At 39.4% G+C, this 23020-nt stretch overlaps 1 protein-coding gene across 1 annotated transcript in view; it reads right to left on the bottom strand.

Annotated features, from left to right (window-relative positions):
- The window catches only part of LOC139736695 (uncharacterized), an 84953-nt gene that overhangs the window by 48735 nt on the left and 13198 nt on the right, over positions 1–23020 (bottom strand). The window contains exons 2-5 of the mRNA XM_071647442.1: positions 14731–14760; positions 11797–12293; positions 1946–2088; positions 763–1030 (exon numbers count right to left, since the gene is read on the bottom strand). Coding sequence (XP_071503543.1) covers positions 763–1030; positions 1946–2088; positions 11797–12293; positions 14731–14760 — 938 coding nt within the window. The remainder of the gene's footprint in view (positions 1–762; positions 1031–1945; positions 2089–11796; positions 12294–14730; positions 14761–23020) is intronic.

The raw sequence follows: 23020 nt of genomic DNA, 5'->3' as shown, positions 1-23020 counted from the left end.
TGGAAGTCCCTCTTACAGTATGTCTTTTGTGCCATTGGAACCATAACTTCTACACATGTTCACTCTTTACAAATTTTTAATTAGCTCTGCTACAAATCTCATTTGATTTGTGCTAGATATATGCACACTTACTTTTTTTTTAGAATAAGCTGAAGATCAAATACTCTTAACATAATAATCACGACATATGTCAGGGCTTTTTTTTTTTTTTTTTGGTCATTGTAGTTAAATCTCTTGTCATTTTTATCTGTTATCTGTACTGCTGTTTATCTGTTCCATTATCACATTTGGTAATCAAAGAGGATAGAGATTTGAATGGATGAATGGACTGGGGTCAGGGGCACTTTCTATTTCCACTACATATCTGAATCACATACTCTTTGCTTAGTGCTGAAGTGAAACACAGCTTTTGAAAGTAAATAGAAATGCAAGCAACTAAACTTGGAAGAGCTAAATGATCATTTGATATGAACCGAAGTCGACAAAACTTTGCTCAGTTATGAAGTGAAGTTCATATGCTTTATGTCTGCATATGTTTACACTTGTAAGAGACAATGAAGTGAGAATCTAAAATCTTCCGGAAAAAAAAAAGACAAACAAACCCAAGAATGTGCAGAATGTCACATCATAATTCTCTAAATACACACTAATTGACACACAAACATAGAAGAAGAATCAACACCTAAGACAGACTGGTCTAACAACTGCACTGAGACCACTCAGAGCCAACAGAAGAGGCTCCAGCCCACCACACACACCCACCTGCGTCTTCTTGGCATCGGCAGCCGATCCCCGCGGGGAGCCACGCAGGTCCCCAGAGCTTATGGTGAGCCCCCTCGCTAGGCCCGAAGAGGTGGTGGATCCCATGGAGCTGATGGAGCTGGAGCTGTTGCTGAGCTTCCCCCGGGGAAGCCCATCTCCCTGGGTTAGGCCGTCGCCCTGGGGGAGTCTCTGGGCCGTCTTGCCACGCATCTTGGTGACTTTATGGACGGGAGCAAACAGCCCATGCTTTGGCCTACACTGGAAGTACCTGTGGTATCCATATTAACACAAAACAAAAAATATATATATATACATAAATAAAAGAAATGGATCATAATAAATACATTTGCTTGTTTTTGGTTAAAAAATACAGATAGAAACAAAACTAAACAAAACAAGACAATTTGACAAGTTAGCTATGAATATGAAGAGTGGGTGTTGAAAATGGAAAGATTCTTCTTTTTCTTTTCTTTTTTTATTTCGGTCACTTGCTACTCAAAGCCAGCCAAAAAAATGTGTTCCAAACTTGACAAACTTTGCCTTAAACCAATTCAAATTCAGGTTCATTTAGGTCAGCAATGAACAAAGGTGAGAAAGGAAGAAGTGTTAATGGTTTTTACTAAAAACAGTTCAAACTGAAATCACAGCACTTGAAAATACCATCTCTTGCAGAAATCTCATCACTGTGACATATCATGCTCAGTTACTTCTAAAACATGCAGAGATACTGTAAAACATGATATATTCGCGGCACGAAATTTTCGTGAATTGCCTCTTGCGTTCAATGTATATAGTGTAGATAAGAAATTTAGCGTGCATTTTAATTTCGTGAATCTTGGCACTCGCGAAATTCGCGAAATTAAAATGCACGTGAACATTTCTCGTTTTACAGTACTAATGCTCCACATAATGATACCCAGTATCAACACATTACTTCACTCACAGAAGGACAGGAACATATAACAAACATCTATGAGACAGCCCCAAGAAAAAGATTATTACCCTTAATCAATCATGTGAGGTATCTACATGTACACTGTCAAACAAATCAAGTAAAAATGTACTAGTATTGCATCAGCTGAAGTCTTAGATGTAGTGGACCTTGTCAGGTAATGTTAAAATGATACTAAAATGCTGTACTTGGCAGAAAACATACAAAAAACAACAACAAAAGCAATCTGACCTCGTTCCAGCCACTGCTCCGTCGTTCTTCCCTTGCTCCTCATCCAGCTCCACTCCTGCCCATTCTCCCTTGGCGAACTCGGTTGTCCCAATGTATCGCAACGTCCCAAGCTTGCTGCCACTCACCAACACTCTCTCTCCAACCTGGAGGTGGGGCGGGGTAATTGAGCAGAGAAAGGTAGTAGAGAGAATGAAATCAGTTTACGAGTGAGAAGCCATCCCCGCACTCTGGATCTTCCTAAAATACATGTCTTTGTTGTTATATATTTACATCTTTATCACAAACTTGATTTTATGCTGCATCTGATTTGTTCAAGCTGTTTTATTTTAACTGTTGTCATTATTCTCTAAATATAAAAAGTCAAAATTTCCATGCATTTCGCACAGAATTAAACTTGCCCGAAAATAAAAGCATGGGAAATTTTTTTATTGTTATAAATAACATTCTTTTATATCTTTGATTTCATGTTAGGTATATTGTAGAGGTATAACTGTATGTTATTAGTAGTTTTCTTCGCATTCGCGAGTCCTGTAGGACGAGTGAATTTGGTGCCACAATGCTGACCAGTTACCATTTACTGTCATATGTGCTACCAAAGCCCTTAACCAGCTGTGGCAGCAGGGAGCTATTTAAAGTGCTTGCTCAATCAGCATGACTGTTTGCAAAATTAAAAACAAGCGAAACTCATCTTACCCAGCCAAGTGCAAAAAACTACCCATGCGAACATTTCCACATTTACAATACTGGGATGTGTCTGCCAGTTACAAGGTCTGTCTTAATATGGGCTCTCCAGCACTCGTTTTTATAACATAAACTAGGTGTATTATCAGTTTTTACACCAAGATGGCCTCAAACATACATTTCTAATTTTTCTACACAATTTATCAGCCTTAAGATTAACAATAGATAATACACAGTGCTCAACATGATTCTTCACATCAAAGCTATTTCCAATCAGTAATTTCCAGCATAGTGAGCTGACTTTGTTGAAGCTTCAAATTCAACTAGAAATGTCGCTACAGCGACTGGTTATACCCCCGCCAAACAACATTTCATAAGCTTTGGTCAAAACAACATTTCATAAGCTTTGGTCAAAAAACTGAGGAAGTAGTTAAATCCGCAAGATCTTTCCTTGATCTTCTGCCATTAATATGCCGTTACCATGGCAACGTACTTTCGGGTACTGTCGAAAAATGCGTCTTGCACATCTACAACCAAAGGCACACATCTGTACCAAGTTTCATGGAAATTGGGCAAAAACTGAGGAAGTAGTTTGCAACACAAAATTTTCCATCATTTTGGCTCATAATATGTGAGCTGTTACCATGGCAACATACTTTTTGTCACTGTCAAGAAATGTGTCATGCTGACCTATATCCTAAGACAAACATTCAATATGAATTCCATGAGAATTGGAAGAACACTGATGAAGCAGTTTTGCCATGAAGCATTTTGCCCTATATTTTACCAATAACATGCCGTTACCATGGCAACGCACTTTTTGCCACTGCGGAAATATGTGTCTTGCACATTAACATATTCAGATGAACATCTGTACCTAATTTCATAAAAATTGATCAAAAACTGTGGGAGGAGTTCGCGACGCAAGATTTGTACCCATTTTTGCCCATAATATGCCGTTACCAAGGCAACATACTTTTGGGCACTGTCAAAAAATACGTCTTGCACATCTACAACCCAAGGCACACATCTGTGCCAAGTTTTATGGGAATCGGTTGAAAACTGAGGAAGTAGTTCGCGACGCAAGATTTGCAACGGACCGACCGCCCGACCGACCGCCCGACTGCCCGACCGACCGCCCGACCGTCCGCTGATTCCTATATACCCCCTTCAAACTTCGTTTGGCGGGGGTATAATGAATGAGGTCACAAGCACTGTGATGAATCAATACATAATAGTTATGTTCAGACAGTGATCCTTAACCTCAAGGATAGCTCTCTTGGAGGATAAGCTCTGGCCCCATAACTATGGTGCGCGTTCACACGATAAAGCTTATCCTCGAATGTAGCTATCTTTCCTCAAGGATAGGCTCACTGACCCTGTACTACCCTTTTAATATCTACAAGTTCCTATCAACAAGTTCTGTCCACAAAATGCTTAACTACGTGTGGAGACCCCCCCCCCCCCCCCACTCGTTGATAGAGCGCTAACCCTGAGATGCTTTGTGGATAGCTAACACTGAGTTAACTTTAACTTTCAATAGCTCTATCAACAAATGCATCTACACGGCGCTTAACTACGAGATTATCCTCAAAGATGGCTACTGTAAAAGTGGATATTTTTGAGTGAGTAATTTTTCGTGCTCAGCCGCATAAGATGAATTTTGCATGTTTTAAATTCCGCAAAATCAGGACATTGATTACTAGAACATATGGCATGTAAAAATATTTGTGTGTTTTTATTTTCGCGCTAAGTTCTGGTTGTGCGAAATGCGTGAAAATTTCCACACTGTGAAAATGTCCACTATCACAGTATCCTCGAGGTTAAGGATCACCATCTGAACGTAACTAATGTTGTCGAATTGTGTTCATTATTCAGTTATTTGCTACACAGCAGCAATTTATTGTCTTGTGATCTCAGTGTCTACCAGAATGCATATTTCATCATTATTGAGTGAATGTCTGTGCCTTTATTTTTTAACATCCCTCCCACCTGATAATAATATTCTGCCACTTTTTTTATTTTTGTTCCATGTCTCACAACAGAAAATGTGTGCACAATATAAAGATCATACTATGTCTGTTCAAAGAGACCAGCTTCGCTTCACTCAACACATTCAGTCTGCACGTTCTGTATTTGATGCAAGCAAAGCCTGGTCTGCTCCATTAATTAACAATGTCTGAGACTTTTATACAAGGTCTAGCAGGACGCAGCTAAGTGATAATGAGCATACACTGCAGGACTGCCTACACTCACCCATCAAAGTCAGAGAGATTCAAAGGAGCAAGCATGAAGATACCTGTGTGTTACGTGAATTTACTTGTGTGTTATATGAGTTTACCTGCGATGGGTAAACGATAATTTAGTCCCAAATTAGGGAGATTTCTTTTTTTTTAATGTTTTCTTTTAATATCCAGACATGAAGATACAATATTTAGTAAAGTTTTCAAGAAGCCTCCTGCAGTATCAGGGAACCTAGGCAGCTCTGGCACTGCATCTCTCTAGTCAAATGTTCACGTCTTCATTGGACAGAATAATGTCCTCCTTATATGCAAACCATTGCAGCTGGCTGGTATGAATTGCAACTGATTCATGTTCTCCATTTTTCAAATCTTTCCTTGTGTCTATGGAAGCCGGAATGTTTAAACCCTAAAATTATATAGTACTTAAGTATTCACATCATTATCACTCCCATGTCAAAATTGCTTTTAGAGCAACTGCTATATAGTGTGCAGCATGTGGTTACTTGTTCTCATTTTATCACACACATAAATACATGTGAGAAGAATCTTCTGAGCCCCGAGTAATAGTCATTCTCTTTTGTTTATCCTTACTTTTGGTCTTAATTGTACCCGTGCTCCTCATCCTGTTCCCCTCACTAGGCTTTTGTTGGGACCTACACTTGTACACTCAACAAGCTTTGCTTCTTAGTAGGTTCCATCGTATTTCTCTTCGCATCCTTTACTTTGATTGAAAATGACACATCGACCGTTATGTATTACTTTTGTATTCCTATTTCTTCATGTATATATCCAAGCTGGACATTCTGTATTACATTTTGTTATATACCATGTATTTTCCAACGAGAAATACGAAAATAAATTGAAATTGAAAATTGAATACGTTCAACAAGACGAAAGTGAGGGAGAGTCTTTTCTCCAAGTATACCTAGATGATGATCAAATGACTATAATAACACAGACAATTATGATAATGATACTAACGATAAAATGGTTGCAACTTACTGGCAAATTGCCCTTCATCAATGTAAACAGGCACTGATTATTCAGTGTTTTAGGTATGTAGTACAAGCCATATCAGCAAGTTGTCAGTCAGTTGCAATAAAGACACGGAACTCCACATAAGAATTAATTCATTTGAATAACAAGGTCTGTAGGTCTACCCAGCAACGTTTGAAATTATGATTTATCCTAATAGCAGTTCCCAGACATTTAACACAAAGTCATCATGTCACATTCTAATTATATTTTTTTTGTGTGTGTGTGTTAAAGATGTCTCATGAATTTAACTGCATTGGGGGAAAAAAACTTACCATCTCTTCAAGACACCTTTATAGTGTAGGTTTGTTTAAAACTGGGGTTTTGCTCCTCTAACAAAACTTACAATCTACAGCATATGAAGTAGGCCTACTAGATAATTGTAAATGCTTGAAAGAGGGGACTGCCACTTTCTAAATCTCATTCGTTTTTGTTTTAACTCCCATTCTTTGTAGTATTAACACGTCAGTGAAAATCCTGCAAATTCATCATCATACACTACAGCAGGAAGAATTATATGAAGACAGAGACTAGACAGTCTAAAACCAGGCCCCCCTGATTAGTGATAATGAATTCTCGTTATGGACTCGTTACAAATAATCTACTCAATTTGCCAGCATAATACACTACTTCCATGAGAGGCTTCGTTCTGTGCAATCACGAGTACACGTGTCATGTATGGTCACATATTACAGCTTGTTTCTTTCTTCTTTATCACGAACTTCTCAAATACAAATGTAATTTATAAGACGACTGGCGCCACATCATAAATCTAATGAGATGGGGAAAATCAGAGAGGATGACAGCAAGCAGTCCATGAAGGTTTAATACAATCTTTGAAGAGGATGCCCGAATTTGTATAATAAGAATTGAGAAATGATCACGCAAGGAGATGAAAATATCCTGTGCCAGCTAGGACGGTAAACCATTTTCAGAAAGATATTCGGGAAGATTTTCAGCAATGTGAAAAGTGGGATTAAAAAACAGAAGAGTCATCAGCAGCATCTTTTGTTTTGATTTGTTCTCTTTTTGTTTTTGCTTTTATTCTGAGGAAATGCCCTCAAAAGGAATACATCTATTTCATTTTAATTTGCTCAACTTCTGATCTCATCTAAAAAAAAAAGTGAACATATGCTGCTAAAGACATGTCATCGCAGATTACACTATCATGACAGTAAGAATTCCAAGGTGCAATTTTCTGGTCTTAAGATATATATTTCTATAATGAGTCTTTGGTTTGTTATGTTTTTTCTTCTTTTCTTGTTGACATTATCCTTTTTAAAGAATTGATGGGGACACTTGAATTGAAATAATGTATAACAAACCTGCTCAGGGCTGTGCTGCTGTAGACTCTAGACTCTATTAGCCAACAGACTGGCAGGGCAGGAAAAATGATTTTGAAACAGAGGTAAACAAAATCTCACAGTTTCAACCTTCTCTCACTACACCTTATAATATAAGGATCAAATCACAATGGATGAATTGTGCCATATGGTGATGGCTTGCTGGGCAATTCGTTGTGACTCAAAAGTCCATTCATGGTCATCACGTTTGAATAAATAGTCTGGAAATACACCACTTTTGTCTGGCAGGCAACAGTGCAATTGCTGGAAAATTTCACACAATGAGTGACTTTTAAGCAATGTTTTTATTTCCCAATGCCAAGTTTGACAGATGTTTGAGTGAAGGTACAATAGGGTCTACAATATACCACATTTCTTTTTCTGTGTGTCTATCATCACACATTTAAAAAACACTACAATAAATATTTTTTAGAATTTTGAAGGCTCATGAAACACATCTTCTACCTTTGAATGAAATTGTCCTCCTTCTCATTTCATGTTAATTCAATTATGTTGAAGATTATCTTTTCTTAACCTGTTGGGGACGAGTCCCGAGTATACTCGGGCAATTGTCTATGGGAAATGCGTGTTGTAGCAAAATCAGCCCATCCTGAACGGGTTAAGAAACATCACACAGGCCTACCTGAGTAGAATATTGATGACACAATACTTATTTCCCCCTTTAAATGCAGAAGTGTGGGAGCGCACAAGTCTCGCTGAGCAAAAATGGGCATGACGTTTAATTTTTTACGCTCTACCTGTGCCAACTGGTGAAAGGACAGAGGGTCTGTTGCTCACAGCCACGGTATACTCCAGTAGCATGTGTCATCACTAGCTAGTCTCTTTACAAAGCCACCCTTTTGATGATCAGTGGAAATTCATTGCCATGAAGGCAGCACTGACAGGGAAAAAACAGACCTTTCAGGGACATGTAAAGAAGGAATTTATCTTTCTCAAAATATCTACTGATAAATATTCGCATTCGCTGTATGTGCAAACTCATCATTGATCACCCAAATAAAAATTGATATTCTCACTCGAGCTCAGTCATAAATGTACCTACTGTACGCACGGTCTACACACACTTGATGAGCATGTACACAAACAAATGTTGCAACATCGCCGACAGTCTTCCAGACATATATACTAGTAACCTGTTGACTTCTGTATACTCTGGTTTCAACACGGCTTTGTAAAACTAAATGACATTAACACAGCAACCTTCGACTCTCCCTGTTTTCAAACCCTAACTACAAATTTTGCCCCCTTTTTCCCTTCAATGTTAGAATAACCTCCCCCTTCCATTGTCTACGGTTTCAAGACATGTGCCTTGAAAAAAGCTGCAGGCTAAGACTCAAACGTTTTGAAAGACGTGGAACTCACCACACATGTAATTAGAGAGAGCCTGCCATTGAGCACACGGGCTCTCCCTTCGCCACACATGCATAAATAATGTTTGCAATCACACTGCTGCCCAGTGGACAAACACAGTACATTATATGCAGTGATGGGTGCAGTATAGCTCCATTTGTTTTCTTCACGCAACCACACAAGAAAATGAGTTGACATTTAGATCCTATTAATAAAAAGCATTTTCTGTGTTGTTGCTGGCAAAACATTGCAGACATAGCCAACTTCCTTCCCTTGATACTGAAATTGTCCCTGTGAATTGTGCATTATGTGCTCTGTAAATGTTGCTTTTAGGGTAGCCTATACATTAAATGGTTGTATTCACCATAGTAAGGCACATCATTGTAGAATAGACCCATTCTGTTGTATACCCTATAGAACTCTAATACCGGTAGTTTACATGAGAACATAGTGCATTACTACCACACATGAAGCAAAGCACAACTGTGTCTGTACAGTATGTTTATGTGTGTGAATACTATGCGTGCGTATGGTGTGTGTATCCTGTGTGTGCAATTGTACAGCACATGAATATTAAGAAGCCACAATAATTATGAATGAATTGCACCCTGAGTTATGCCGAGTGCTTATTACCTGCAGTCCAGCTCTAGATGTTCTCTTAATACGCTCCATCGAGTGAATGCAAAGGCAAACTGGCCTGGCCAGCCAATACGGGCAGGTAAAATCCACTATATTCCTCACTTTATAGAGCTGCTTTCCCTGCCTTCTGGATCGTACGTCCCCCTTGCACAACCGCTCAGGATCTATTCACAGGCATTGTGCGCTCAAATTGGCTCCGTCCCCTTCGCGTCCAGCAGGCACCACCGCCAGATCACTTAATGACTCAATGTGCTATTCGTTCCTACCCAAGGAAGCAAAATTATGACTAAACCGGTGGATTTCTTGTAGGTGGAAAAACAGGGGGAGAGAGAGAGGGAGGGAGGGAGAGTTCCCCACCCCCACCCCTTCTTAAACAACAGGAAACCAGTGTCTCATCCAGGCCTTTCATCATCACTTCATCATAGCAGTCGATCAGGGAGCTTAACAGTATAGATCTAATGCGATTTGCCAAGGTCTCTGTGCTACAATGATCCTAAGACGGACAGGGAGGGGAAGCAGCGGTTGGGGGGGGGGGGGAGGGGGACGGGGAGGGGGGGAGGGGGATGGGGAGGGGGATGGAGAAGTTATCGATAACAAACTGTCCTTCTCACCAACCGTAATCTTATAGCTCTGATTTGTATCTTCCTCGTCTAAAAATATGGTCGGCATAGGGAGTTGGAAATCTTAGCAGATGTGGGGAAGTACTAAGCCTAAGAATGTGGAAAGGATCAGCAGCTAGCATCTCAACCTTCTGGCCTCTGCATATTGTCAAGATCAAGTCCAACGACTGTGCAATATTGAGTTCACATGAGGGCGCTGTCAGCCACAGAGAGGTACAGACAGTGCCACACACTCATCAGTGGGTAGCATAATCTGGTTTCTTTGTGTGACTTACAACTCGTTTACAATATATCTGAAACACCAGAGATGCTTACCTAAACATAAATAAATTTCCCTTGATTTATTGTCCGCAATATATGCCCACTAGGAATGCATCTTCATCAACAATGAAGGAGATATATTGAGCATGTGAGACAATTAGATCCAGTAAAGGTTAAATAAACTCCTTGCTTCATAAATCCTCCTCTATCTTTAACTACTTCTCAGGTCAACAAAGAGCAAATACTAATTTACATCTCCTAGAGCAATTTCTAAAGTAGTAAACTTCTCTGTCCAGAACTGTCTCTGTTCAGTATCTGTGGAATTTGCCATAAGTATGACTTGTTACCAGGATTTGACAATGAAAACCAAAAACTGAACTTTCCCTTACATTCAACCACAGGGTAGATTATCAACTTGCTAGATTAAACAATCAGCCACTCCTTACACTGCAATAAACTTTGCACACTGAATTCTGTCGTTGTCTGTAAACATTACAGCTGTCCTGAGCTGAATGTTGTGATGTGTAAACTTTCAAACTAATGGCATAATGTCATTCTCAAGGTATTGAATATGTACATTAAAAGTTGTCAAGTATACAGCGAGCACTGACTGCTTGAGATTTTACATAGAAATGATTACCCTATAAAGAAACATTGAAGCTTAAAAAAAAACCACCAAAAACATGATTTATCAAATCTCTTTTACTAGGATTTACATTGCAAACGTGCTGGACAAACCAGTATATTTCCATCCTCTATCTTTCCAAACAGTAAAAATATCCCACCGAATCCTCTTCCTTCTTCTATCAGTAACCAGTTACTTATTTGAAAACAATTAAGCTCATGCACAAGTTTTAGGAGAGTTTTGTATCCGTGTGAATAATTAAACTCCTATCTTTTCACTTTCTAGAGGCTAGAGTGCAGGAAGAGACCCTACATTGCTTTGTGGATATGTTCTCAAACAATAAAATGCAACTTCCTATAAACATCATTCAGTTCAGCACTGACTTTCATGAATCTTTCTTGTTCTAGGTATTATGATAGTTCTGTATCTTTTCTGAACCCCGACAGCTGATTGACTGCATGTGTCTGATGCTCTGTGCATGAAGCTCTTTCACTTTAACACTCATACTTACTGCCAGCACTTTTCAAAGATTACCCCCTCCCCCTCCCCCCCCCAAAAAAAAAAAAAATAAATAAAAAAAAAAAATATATATATAATATTTACAATCTGTTATGATAAGATCATTATGTCATTTTAAAGATAATCTGACTCCTGGCATTAATGCAAAAATGTTTGCAAAAGACAAATGTGCAGAATAATAGTCTTAAAATATATCATTCTTTGTAGGGTTGAGAGCAAAGGAATATTCTTGAAATCCATGAGGCTTGTCCAAGTCTTGCTTGACAGAATAAATCAATGGACATGAATAAACAATGTTACTGGATAATTATTCAAGTAAAAAGTAGTCCAATTGGGCACTTACACAAGGACTTTCCAAGAATTATGCAGTAATATTTATCATACATGATATGTCCCTTGACATGATATAGAATCATCCGGCTGCAGTAATTGGAATAGGCATTTTCAAGCAATGTCAGAAAAGTCCTGGATGGATAGTATGAAATAACGATACTGCTTTGCATTTATAATGTACCTTGAGGACAGCTGGGTCTTGCTTGTCATCAATCATCATCCCCGGCTTCGCACTGGGAGGCTTGGACATGGAGCTCCGCGGTGACGAAACTCTGGTCCCCATCCTGGGAGTGGTCGGGACGTGCCTCGCGATACCCCCGACAGCTGCCCTGGAATCCACGTGGCCCGCCGACTCACGCACGAGTTTCTCCGGCCTAGCGAACACACCCCTCTTTGGCTCACACTGAAAGTACCGCACTCCGTTGACCGAGCCATCGTTTTTGCCGATAGGATCGTCCAACACGACTCCCGCCCACTGTCCACTGGCAAATTGTGTTTCTCCCAAAAACTGCACATGGCCATGTTTGTTTCCACCCACAATGACTCTGTCACCAATGACAATTTCATCCGAGTGTGTTGGTGCGCCCCCATTGTTGACAGTCCGCACAGTCTTATTGGCAAGGGCATTTGCTTCTGCTGGCCTCACACCCGCTGCACGAGCAGAGCTGGCAACTGCATCTACTCAAAAGACAAGGAAAAAAAAAAAATAAAAATCACTTTCAACAACAAAACTAGAACTGAACCCTACATTTTCATACAATACACAAATTACAATAAGTTAGATCCATTTAGACCACTTTGAACTGCAGTTGAGTTATACAGACAGGGAGGTTCTTTTATTTGAATTTGATTAATTTTTCGGACACTGATAATCTCAAAATAGGTGAAAAGGACCCTAAAAGATTAGATTCCAATGCATGCACGCATGGAATAAGTGATCACAAGAAGCTTGTTCTCTGAGAGTTTAAAATTGCTTCTCTGTTTCTTCCTATGCCATCAAGACATACTAGACAATTCATTTCCCACTGAAATGGTCAGGTCTTGAATACACATCTACGACATTTGAATTACAAGGATATGGAAGTTATCTCATCTAGCTATATGAAAGATGAAAAGATTGCATGCATGCTATGCTATAGTAAAGAAAGTATCAAATACCTGGCATTTCAAGCCATATAGTACCATATGCCGCAGTATGTGAGTTCATGTATTAATACCTATAGAAGTGCTAGCTTCTTTAATTTATCATCAATGCCAGTTAGTAGCATTCACATCAAATTTCATCATTTCATTTTATCCTGACTACAGCAGTCTAAAACACTGCAAACAGCAGCTTTGATAGCATTTTATTTCTTTCTTTTTTTTTGGGGGGGGGGAGGGGTAACCTGCCCTTTTACGAGGATTTTTAGATTAGATTAGTATGATAAAATTTTCCGCAGATCTTTGCAACTATATAATAAGAGCAGTTTGAATCTTAAAATACAAACAAACAAACAAAATGTATCATATCGCTTGTAATAATACTGTTTTTTTTTCATAAATTCAGATACTACTCAACACAGACCTACCAACATTTTGAAAGAAATTTTGTGAAAGTTAAACTGATATCAAAATATGGAATTGACAATGATTTAGACTGACAAATACAATATTAAAGATTGCAATAACAGAAAATGTTGCCCTTCCATCATGACTGTGATACATTCTCAATGTTTGTGTATATCATCACTGTTTATCATTGGGCTCAATGGCTCGTCTTGTAGGTCTGCAACAGTACAAGAAATTGAAAATTGAGTCAGTATTGTGTAATGAATGCTACAAATTAGAAGCTATATTAGTACATGTATGAAATGCACTGCAACCGATATTTTGCATGATGATCTAATGACATATTGATATCAGTAGATCATGTGATAAAACATCTTTTTAAATAATGTAACAAGTACATGTGGTTTTCGTAGTCCTATTTGATCAAAAAATACAATTGATTAATATATTCTTTGGATAAACCTAACAATAAACACAATCCACAATTCTCTATTCTCTATTGATAGTTTTGAAGGTGAAGGTATACAATGTATCATAAAGACTGATGATTTGAGGCTTCACTTTTTTCCCTTTTTTTTTTTGAGCCAGGTTTTTTGACAACAAATGCACATATCACAAATACTTTCCAGACTTACATGTAACTACGCAAATATATTCATCACCAAACATGTTTAGACAACTGAAAAGATCAATCTCTATCCAGCAAAATGCTACTGAAAGTGAGTTCCCAGGCTCCCCTGTGACTAGAGCTCAAGTCACAATGTGTCTATTATTGGGTGTGAAAGCTTCCATTTGGGCAGCATCCAAACGAGAACAGGTTCTTCAACTCAACTCAAGCTCTTGAATCTTTATACCAGTAAAAATCAGTGAACCAGATTTTCTACTCACTAGGCAGTGCTATGATAAAGCTACAGCTGGGATAATCTGTGCATTAAATCCGCTACACCAATGTGAATAATAATACATAAATCTTATTTTTTTGCTTGTTTGTTTTGTATTTGCTTTTCTTCTTTTTTTTATCACAAGCACCCATTTTTTAATTTGTTCTCTTTCATGGCATTAAATGGCAAAGAGAAAAAGAAAATCCTAACTACCCATCACGCAATGAGATTATTGCCCAATGTTCCCGCTGAAGACTACACTAGAGAATGCTAAATATCACATGATGTACTTAATCCGTGTCTTCTTGGCCAATTCACAAAATGAGTACATATAGGGGACAACTTGAAAACGACAGCTAACACAAATACTGATATCCATGACTTCAACTTGTTAATGACTGGATTAACAGCTATAATACAATCGCATGCAATATACATAAAATGACTCCACTATCGATGTTGATAACACAATTCAATACTGAATGAGAACAAGAAGAACTGATTCACCGATTAGTTGCAACTAATATACATACATGTATGTATCAAGAGCAAATCAAAAGAATAAAATAAAAGTTAATCTAACAAATGACTGAACTGCAAACTTGATACCAGACATGTGTTAGTGACAGCTGTTGAACAATTAGGCAGCACCAATGCCGGATATGTACATCAGACACATACTGTACCTTTAATGCGACTGGCATGACCGCTGGGAGCTAAAATCATAGTCAGACCAACAAGAGTGTAAATCAAAACATCAAGGAGTTGGGATTGACAGAAATTAAGGTACAAACAGATATCATTTTCAGACAAACACCTGTGAGAAAGGAGACAGTATGTAAGAAAAATGATTTAATTATTTCAGCTGCATAATATGTGTACCATGTAACACTTCATCAATTTCAGCTTTGTTTATCTTCAGTAGATGGCAAAGTATTTTCCATATTCCTCTGGAAAAAAAAATCTTTCTACAACAAGATTTCCACCAAATCAAAATGGTAATTTACTCCTAGAAAGCCATATGGTAGTGGGAGATGTAATGATAATGATCCTGGGTGACAGTATAGGAGTAGGGCAAAATGGTTGTACAGGTAGGTATGGTAATAACCAATGTTGTTTGTGATGGTGATAAAGAAGAAAGATGTTGTGAACCTGGCGGTAGACTAGGGGAAAGTGGCACGTGTGTTTAGAGATGGTGGTAGCGGTGGTAATGTCGATGGTGCCAGACAAAACAGAAAAAAGAAAAAGAAAGAATTGCAAGTGGAAGGTGAGAATGAATGGATGGTGATGATAAAGAGTAATTTCATACCATATGCCACTTGACTCTAGTGAATATAACATTGTCAGATCAGATGAACAGAAAGGTTAAAGTTTAATCAAAATCGGGTCTAACAAGCTAAAATACAATGTATGTAACAGTCTTTTACCATGTTTGATGTTCATGAAACTTTTATCAGAAAGTTCATCTGATTTCACTTCATTAAAATAAACGTGAGTGCGGTTCAATTGCACTTTAATAGTCTAAATGGGATAAATCATCAAAAGGCAGTTAGGGGATGGAATAACAGTGGCGGTGGTGGTAGAGGTGGTGGTAATGGATTACCAGATTGTGGCAGCAATGGCAGATGTGATGTCTGCAGAGGGGAGAGGTGTTGTGGCAGTGGTAGCTGTGGTACCACTGATGATGGTTAAGGTGGAGGCAGGCCTTGTAACATTAACACAAATCAACATCAGGGAGGATTCTAAAGAACGATCACTGAGTTGCTTGTATGTTACATCATTTACATCTCCAAGGGCAAAAATAATTCCTGGATCTCAGAAATGTTTCTTCCCCATATCTAGACATGAGGTACACTATGTAGTAATGACGTTTTCAGGAAGTCTCCTGTGGAATCAAGGGGTGTGAATGGGAGCAGCTGAAATGAAAGTGAAGATGAAAATGGTGATGCATTGATTGTCATGGTGGAGTTTGTTGATGTCAGGAGACACCTGATTGTATTGGCATGTGTAAAAATAGTGATGGTGATAACGGTGCACGGTAAGGATGGTAGCATCCGACGCCAACTGCATTAGCTTCTATGTGATGACACTCACAGGGACTGGAATATGATGGCTTTCACAAGTGTCATGTTGATGGCAAGTGATAACTGATGGAAACAATAGGGAGCTTTAGATTTTCATGAAGTAGAAGTTCAGAGAAAAAAAAAACCCTGTTCTGTGCATGCGCAGATTTGCTTTGATATAAAAATCAACCTCCCGTCATCTAAGTTTGCACAGTCAGTTCTGGGCCATTTTTTGCATCCACTCAATTCATGACACAGAGAGGTACTGGATGCACTGACCACATGGGGGCGCCATTTTACTTTGTTTGGGCTGTGTCCTCCCGTAATCTGAAGGTACTTTGTAACACAACGCAGGGAGAGGGGAGAACAGCCAAAGCAATCGCCGTCTTAAACGTCCGCGTCGCAAATCTAATGCTCCATGGATAGATTCTTGCACCCCATGTCTCACAATGGTAAAAATGGAACAATCAGGTGGTGAAGGCCACGGAAAGACATCGTGGAACTGAGATTGTTTGTTTATTGTTGATTTGTCATGAGAATGACAAAGTATACACTGCGGTGGTGAAATTGTTTTGAATTTGAATGATAATGATGTGACAGAGCATTATGATGAACAGCAATGTATCATCTGCATGGTCTTCGTGTAATGAATGGTAAATGTTATGATGATGAATATGATGACTATGAAGAAAATAATGAGGAATTAAGACAGACAGAATGGAAGACAAGACAGTAAAGTTACAACAGAAAGGAATGAGGTAGGGTCAATTGGTTTCACTTTATATGCATGCAATAAATATATGAGACCCGCTACAACAAAAGGATCCAAAAGTCGGGGGAAGGACTGTTGTTCATGCTGTCATTAATAGTAGGCTTGATTATTGTAATGGGTTATTGTTTGGCTTACCAGATTCACAGATAACCAAGCTTCAGCGTTATTAGACTGTATGTGCGAGATTTGTGTCCAGTTCGTCAAAATTTTCACATATTACACCCGTTTTGATGAAGTTACATTGGTTGCCAGTAATTTTATTACTATATATATTTTTATATGCTCCTAGCCACCTCCGCGATGTTCATTCAAGCCTAGCCCCAGCGGTCTACGCACGACAAATCAGTAATCAGGATGCCACGCACTGACCAATAAGACCATTCCCTCGTTGCTAGGGGTGGAGTCTAGCTGCGGCGCTAAATCCAAATCTTCAGACACGTTACTGTTACGTTGAAAGTCGGAAAATCATGGCCCAGAAAAACGCTGATTTCTTGCTTTTCCTACGATCATTTAGCCTCAAAATTTCGGCAGATGATAGACAAAGCATCACATGACATACTCTGCAGTAGATTCAAGGAGCTGGGTAGTAATTTTTCTGTTTCTGAAATTTGGCGTACGGCTGATTATTTCAGTGACAGTGAGGGAAGCATACATGTGTGCCACACGGTTGATCTGCGACAGTAAGTGGCTTAGACAGCCAACCATGTATCAACGTCTCCAGAGACCAATGCCGCACACTTCCAACCATCATGCCAGAGAGATGACTCAATCAACTATTAAAATAGACATCATCTTTTGGAAAGAGTGTGGGGTGTAGGGGACTTGGAAGTGTTCCATCAGTTTGACCATCCTCTGGACAGACCCTCTATCTTTACCTCTGACATCATTTTCCAATCCTGGCACTTTGGAAACATATCTAATACCCCAAAACAACACAAGCCATAAAAAGAGCTCTGCTTTACCACTCATTAAATGAGATTTTATTCGAACAGCATGCTTCACTCTGGTAGATGACAATGGGTACAACGAGTGTGATATCTGCACACATTTTGTACAACATCCTCGAAAGTAAAAGCAAATTTGTATCCAAATGGTGATTGATTTTTTACTGTACTGTCTGGTACCTGATTAAATGAACTGACTGTTAAATTTGAATATAGCACACTATTTTCCTTATCATTCTATAAAAGAATTCAGTAGATTGTAATTCTTTCAGGAAATAATATTCTTGCTACACAACTGAGAAAATTGTTGAGCAAGACCACACACAACAACACAAGAAAAAAAATATTCAACTAATATACACTGCTATATCTCTTGCCCTTTAAAAAAAAAATAAATAAATAAAATATTTTTGACAACAGAGCTGTATATCTCCTGCATAATTTGCACTTGTTCTTGTGTCAACTGGCCCACAAGGTGAGAGATGACCTCGATGTGACCCATGAAGTTCAATTCCAAAAAAAAAACCAAGATGGCACAAGGCGAAAAAAGACAGTCCACACTATTCATATCCTGAATAGTACAAGAGATGCCATTTGCTTTACCACTATTCCAGCTGAAAATCACTTAATGCTGTAATGTGGGAGTGATTTAACCTTCAAAAGGATGCCTCATCTGTGTAAACAAGGTGGACAAGAAGCAGGAAGCGCTACCTCCTTGTCCCATACATGGCTTTCCATGCAGGGTCCGAGCCTGTATCTCATCATGGCTTTGTGGGGGCATTCCACCCGCCTCCATGGAAGCAAAGACCTGTTCCCTAAAGATCTATCATCTCCTGGCTGTAGGGGTATCTGTGGGCAAGGAATGCTAACTATCCTGCGCTGTACCATTAATCTCTATGCAGGAGGACGGTCAGCCGTTAGTATCGTGAACTTCAATGGGCCGTAAATTTCTGTTTTGACATTTGAGGTTTACTCAACTCTTTCACGTCTATTTAGGGGACCTGTGCTGTGATAACCTCAAAATGATTTGAATACCAGCTTTAATCACACTTATCTCACTTTTAAGACAGCCATGAAATGAATTACCAATGCTGCCAAAGATATGGAGGTTTCCTCTGCTGCTATGTTCAAAGTAGAAGAATTAACTATTCACACCAACAACAACAAAAAAAAATGCATTCTTGGTCACTAGTGCCTTTTATTAAAGGAATTACAGTGTAGAAATATTTGACTACATTAATCATACAACTGTATTTGATACCAATTTAAAGGTGCACAAGGCTAAACATTATGGCAATGCACCTTTGATTCCACATCTCCAACAAACAGCTGCCCACCGGCAAGCAGCGCTGCCTGCTAACACCAGTATGCTCACATCAGCTGTCCAGTGAATGACATTCCCAGAAAAAAGACATGATGTATGGGTCTTCTGGACCATGACTCAATTCAGTCATGCTAAAGCAAAGACAGTCTGGAACTACACTGTATTGCTTACATGTAAATCTACTGACATGACTAACAAGGGCTCCCTCTTTCTTCTCCCCCACCAACGATGATGGATGTTGATGAAAGATATTGCCATAGCAACATAATCACTTAGCATCCTTGTGAAAGAAGATAGACATATACATGTAGAGTATATGTGCACGAAAACAAAACAAAGTGCACTGTACTGCTGCAGGATTTCTGGTTATGATTTAAGATAACTTCAGATCTCAGCTTTCAGACTTGCTTTCTTCCTCTTGGTCATACAAATGGTACGTCAGTAAGAGCTACATACTCTGGTAGCCCCCCCCCCCCCCCCCCCCCCCGATAAGGATAACGCACAACATAATCATTAGCGCCAGCAAAATAAAATATAATTGGACACTATGTGCTTATATCCCTCTGCATGAGCTTAATCAAATAATAACCGCATCAAATTATATCATGCAAGTCTGTCATCAGTTTTACATCATAGCCAAGCACATGGCAAAGCATGGCAGCAGGTATTGGGATGGGCAGCTGCAGTGATGGATTCACCCTACATCACAGCAGGTACAGCGATCTGCAGGAAGCCAGCTACTGGCAGTGCAATGTGATATCAATTTAGGGCTAGCTAGCTACCTAGAGACCACCACGAATACAAACACAGGCACTGCCCATATAATTCAGCACACAGCCGAGGCAAGTTCATTCACAATGACTGCAAAGCAGGTCAACGACCTCTGAGCACTGCACGAAACATGGCAGCAACTGTACCTTCTGTGCCTAATCATAATATGTAACACGTCCTGCACAACTGAACTCCAGTGTACACATGGTATGCTTTGCATGAAAATCCAGAACCACGCTTCTGCGTTGTAACACAGTTTCCCTACTATGATTGTGACCCATGCTGCATGTGCTTGCTCTTTGAAGCTTTATTTCACAAGAGCAGTCAAGGAGTGATCATGGTGACCATTGTAGTACTAAGTATTAGAAACTGCACCTATTAAATGCTTTTCCCTTTCGTCATCAAAACAGGGGTGAACTCCTCCATTACGTGACATCTGCACATGTATACATGCATCAAGCCACAGCAACCAGCAGAAGCAGGGGAAAACTTGTCATTAATGTTTACATCACGTAATGTTGAGAAAGCAAGACGATAGAAACTCTTATTCGGAACAGTGTCTCCTCTATAACTGATGACAATGTTTGCCAACAAGATAGATATTGATACAGATCATATGACCACCATACACATGAATACAGCAACTGACACTGTAAAATCTAGCCTAATGTACAGATTGTACATTCTTGTATAGACAATTACTCCCAGGTATTGGCAGGCAATGTACATGTATGTGTAATGAAGCTTGAACGTCTGTGAGTGTTCTGAGAGAGAGAGAGCTCATTCTGGCTTTTTGCAGAGAACGCTCCTTGGATGTACAAACGACTCTATTGCATTGCAGGGATAGATCATATCAAACAAGTGCAATTAGGCTTAAACATCACATTTTATCACATTTCAGAAGCAAAAAGGTGCATAATGTACCATAATCACAGAAGTTCCTATGGAGTAATGCATATCAAGCTTTTACTACTCTCTGGAATTCATTGGCTCAGAGTGCCTAACTGGGTAAGCAACAGCTGTATTGTTCTGCTCTTTTTCTTTTTTTTTCCATACAAGACTCCCAACCGTCATCGTTGGTCATTCAAATTGGTATCATGACAGATGTTTGAACCTACAGTGTGAAATCCAATACAATCAATTAGCCATCAAGGCTGTAATCCAGTTATCCAACAGTATCATAATGAGGCTCACTTGGCATGTCCATTGTTGGTCCAACATCCTTGGATGTTGGGACAGCAGTAGCCACGTGGAAGCATGTCAGTAGTTACGTTCAGACGGGAGCCCTTAACCTCGAAGTTAGGAAACTTCGAGGTTAGAGCTTGTAGTTAGGGACCGTGAAGACGCACTCGTAGTTAGCAAACCTCGAGGTTTGCTCGATGTTTCGAGCCACGAGAAATCTTATGGTTAGCGCTCTAACCACGAGCCGCGGGGGGTCCCCACTCGTAGTTAAGTACCGTGTGGACACAAAAAACAACGAACTCGAAGTTAAGAGTGACCTCGCCGTAAACTCCAGCCCACACAATTTCCCTCTGCTTCCGGGTCAACCTCCCAAACGTACACCACAAATACACTACACGTGAAAAACCTATGACGCACGACACAACATCATCTTTTCTTCTCATGCGCTTGATCTCTGAAACTGAACACATCGAACTCGCTACTGTATTCTATATTCTTCTCCGACGCTAAAAAAATGTTTTCGACGAATATCTTCATAAAGGCATAAAGTCATCAGTGCAGTGCTATCTCTGCATGTGACAGAGAAAAAAGTACCTGTAAGCGAGTCCGACAGGGTTGGACTAAACTGAAGAAGTTGTTCATAAATTCCTATATAGTTGAATGAGTTATATTTTAGTTTACCCTTAATTTTGAGCTTCCTTTTTTATTCGTTATACTCATTCTTTTCTTTTATCTATTACTTTCCTACAACGTCATTATGTACACATAGCTCGGTGATCCACCGCACCATGTGCCTCGCGTGTGCTGGTATAGACCCTTCGTCTCTTCTCCTTTCTCGCCTTTTTCCTGTCCTCTTGTCTCTTTCTGTTTCTTCTTTCAAAATAATTTCCTCTTTTCCTCTTTTTCCTTCACTGTGCTTTGTTTTTCTCTCTCTATCTTTCTCTTTACAAGAGAGGTTGCTTGTGTTTGTTTGTCCGTCTGTTTGTTTGTTTGTTTGTTTGTTTATTTGTATAGGACTGTATGTGTTGTGCACCGTTTATGTCTAGCTAATTGATGTTAGTTAGTCTTTTTTGTCCACGAGGAGACTGCAAAATACAAGCTTAGCTTTTTAGCATGTCTCCTCCATTTCCTGCAACTTTAGTTTTAATTCAATATTCTCTTGCTTTTTTTCATACGTAGTATTGTTAACTTCACGTATTTTTCTTTGTTACGACATTGTATTGATGTTGTGTTATTTTGTGTATGAAAATGTTGTTGGAAATGAAATAAATGAAATGAAATGAAATGAAATGAAATGAATAAATAGACGCCTTGTTAGCAGTGTGGGCTGAAACTTCCGGTTTTGTGGTTTTAACATCGAGTGGGACCCACTCGTAGTTACGGGGGGCAGAAGCTTAACCTCGAGGTCTCGTAACCTCGAGGTTAAAATTCGTCGTGTGGACACACGTCGTAGTTAGGGGGCAAGAGCTAAACCTCGAGGTTTCCTAACCTCGAGGTTAGGACCTGCCGTCTGAACATAACTAATGAGTGGTCAGTGCTATAGTGGTCACTGGTCAATAATCGTGAATGCCCCCAATTCAGGCTCTGTCACAGATGTCAGGACTATAAACAAACTGTTTTGAAGTCCCCCATGAACAAAGAAATTATTGTCAACACAGGAGACCATGGCTATTATACTCCACCTACTTGCTTGAACCTGACCTCTGTGAACTATGTAGAGTACAAGAACAAAAGACAGGCCTACCCTGTATGCAATCAATGACTATATTTGGTTTACTGTACGAGCTGAAATTTTCGCGAATTGCTACTTGGAGGACATTTTGGCGTGTTGGTAATTTCGCGGTTGCGAGGGTCTAACTGAACTTACTTATTCGTGCGTTGTTATTTTCGCGGTTCAAAGGCGATTCGCTAAATTCGCGA

The sequence above is a fragment of the Diadema antillarum genome, unplaced genomic scaffold, assembly GCF_040938485.1.
Source record: "Diadema antillarum isolate AM-2024a unplaced genomic scaffold, OU_Dant_1.0 seq00000662_RagTag, whole genome shotgun sequence".
In the NCBI taxonomy this organism is placed as follows: domain Eukaryota; kingdom Metazoa; phylum Echinodermata; class Echinoidea; order Diadematoida; family Diadematidae; genus Diadema; species Diadema antillarum.
This window is presented reverse-complemented; position numbering and strand designations above follow the sequence as displayed.